General features: G+C 35.1%; 1 protein-coding gene across 1 annotated transcript; it reads right to left on the bottom strand.

Annotated features, from left to right (window-relative positions):
• Positions 1–594: 594 nt before the first annotated feature.
• LOC111378268 (casparian strip membrane protein 1-like) lies at positions 595–1,783 on the bottom strand. The gene is made up of 3 exons (XM_023001447.1): positions 1,485–1,783; positions 1,294–1,417; positions 595–1,051 (listed from the first exon to the last, which is right to left on the bottom strand). Exons 1-3 carry the CDS (start codon positions 1,703–1,705, stop codon positions 836–838), a joined length of 561 nt encoding a protein of 186 aa, XP_022857215.1. The 5' UTR covers positions 1,706–1,783; the 3' UTR covers positions 595–835.
• Between the last annotated feature and the right edge of the window lie 413 nt (positions 1,784–2,196).

Raw genomic sequence — 2,196 nt, 5'->3', positions numbered from 1 at the left:
AAGGGGATTCGGGATCCTAGTACGCATTTCGTTATCATATTTTTATAAAACTTGCATTTAGTTATAATCACGCATTTAATTTAATTAATTTAGACTTTATATTTATAAGTAAGTTATTAAATTCTAATTTAGTTAGCGAAAATATCAAGAATTTCTATTGTTTCGGTTAAGGCGACGATAGGCAAAATTGAACTAATTAATCCCTGTGGGACGATATTCAGACTCATTTAATTCACTTTATTACTTGTTAACGAACCGTACGCTTGTGCTGAAAATATAAGGAAATTGATGGATAATAGCCGGGTGACAAAAGAGCGTGGATCTAGCCTGATTGAAGAAGAAAATGATGAAGTTCTTCGTTTCTTGTTTGGTTTGTAACCTCTTCCAAATTTAAAAGAGCGTACACTTTGTTTTTAGTGGTGAAAATTTCTCTCATGCTCTTTATGTTTTATATGAAGGAAAATATGCATCAAACTAAAATTTTTATGATGTTTCCTTATCTTCCTTGTTTTTTTATGATGCTGAGATTAATGTATGTTCAGTATATGCAATGGCTTGATGCATAATATCACTCTTACTGAATAGCTGTAAATATATAAACATAATGTTGCTAGCGTGGTTTCTGAATCATAGGCTGAATCAAACAATGTAAATGTAATACATAATGAAATTGTTCCTTTACCGATGGCAAATCTGGAACTTGGCCAACAACAGATACAATTGAGATGCACGAATGAAATGTGAGTGTCATAAAGGAATAGAAATAAATACGACAAACAATTCAGACACGATCAGGATCCTGGTTTGCTCAAACGTAAAAATTTACCATGCCAAATCAATTCCGTGACAGAGCAACAGCAGACAACACGATCAACAGCATAAGCACAAGAATTGCTATAAATGATCCAACTAAAGAGCCAGAGACTCGCTCACAGAAGGAGTTGAACTGTTGACAGATAGCAAACCAGTTGGCCCGAGTATTGCCTTTGTGGGCTAGGTAAACAATGGCAGTCGCAGCAGAAGCCCCAGATGTCAAAAAAGCCAGCATTGCCTTCATAAGGTCAAAATCATTCTGTTAGTGAACTTTGCAAAGCCCAACAGTAATTGATAGTCTGATAAGGGTTGGAGAAAACCTCAATAACTTACAAGATCTATGAACACTTATGTCATATATCGTATGGAGGATTAGATAGTATTAGACATTATTAAAGAAAAAAGAAGCTAAATCTTGTTTATTTTAGTGTCATGTAGCAATATCTTGTTTATTTATGTTAATGAGTCCGAGAAAATTACCATATCAAAGATGATCAATACTGTCCTTGTTACTCGTGCGTCACTTTTTACAATGTGAAAGATGGATAACAGGAGAGAAAGGATCAGATAGGCGGTTACAATGACATTTGCGACCACAAAGAACCTGTTGATGTTAGAACAATGTTATAAACAGATGATACAAATCTAAAGGGAAGACGAGAGACACTCACGTAAATGTAGGAAGATCATTGTATTTAGCCCTGAAACGGATGAACTGTGTGAATAAGGGAAATGATTCACTTGTAGTTCCCATGGCAACCGCACTTCCGAAGGTGCCAATAACAGCAACTATTCTCATAATAAAATCGAGTCTGGATATCCCTCTGTTTACAGCTGTTTTTGGAGCATCATCCTGGGGAGCCTCACCGGCTTCTTCTGCACCTGCCTTCATTTTCTTAGCTTTAGTTCAAAGTGTTTGCAGAGAAGGATTATGAACGAATATTTGAGTCGAAGGCTTATGGTTGAGAAGAATGCTGTGACAGTTTACTATTTATAGATGTTCTGAAGACGAAGAATATAAGTTTGTCAATCAGTCAAATTCATTGTGGATGGTAGGTTTGAATAAGGTTTGGTATTGAAGAATGTTTCTGTTACTAAATCAAATACTAGAAATTGCTTCATAATCTGTACATGCCTACACTTGCCGTATATTTTTGTACTTTACCCATCCTTACAACGCATGGCAAATTTGTGCAATATCTATTCTGGCCCCCAAAAATAAAATTAATTGAAATTATGGAGCAGTTGATCTTCACTAATTGTGGAACCAATGAGTTTTGAGTAGGTGCAGGAGTCCTGCTTAGGAATCAAATAAATTAACTTTCATTTCTTGAAGAACTGAACATTTTCTAAATAAGTAACGAGACTTAAATTATTTATTTA

This window comes from Olea europaea, unplaced genomic scaffold (assembly GCF_002742605.1).
Source record: "Olea europaea var. sylvestris unplaced genomic scaffold, O_europaea_v1 scaffold17987, whole genome shotgun sequence".
NCBI classification, from domain to species: domain Eukaryota; kingdom Viridiplantae; phylum Streptophyta; class Magnoliopsida; order Lamiales; family Oleaceae; genus Olea; species Olea europaea.
This window is presented reverse-complemented; position numbering and strand designations above follow the sequence as displayed.

Bases quoted from the DNA above. Each gene is read 5' to 3' on its own strand.
- LOC111378268 (XM_023001447.1), bottom strand. From the start codon at position 1,705: ATGAAGGCAGGTGCAGAAGAAGCCGGTGAGGCTCCCCAGGATGATGCT. The intron at 1,418-1,484 runs GTGAGTGTCTCT...TAACATCAACAG, and splicing joins AATGATCTTCCTACATTTAC to GTTCTTTGTGGTCGCAAATG. The intron at 1,052-1,293 runs GTAATTTTCTCG...GACCTTATGAAG, and splicing joins TATTGATCATCTTTGATATG to GCAATGCTGGCTTTTTTGAC.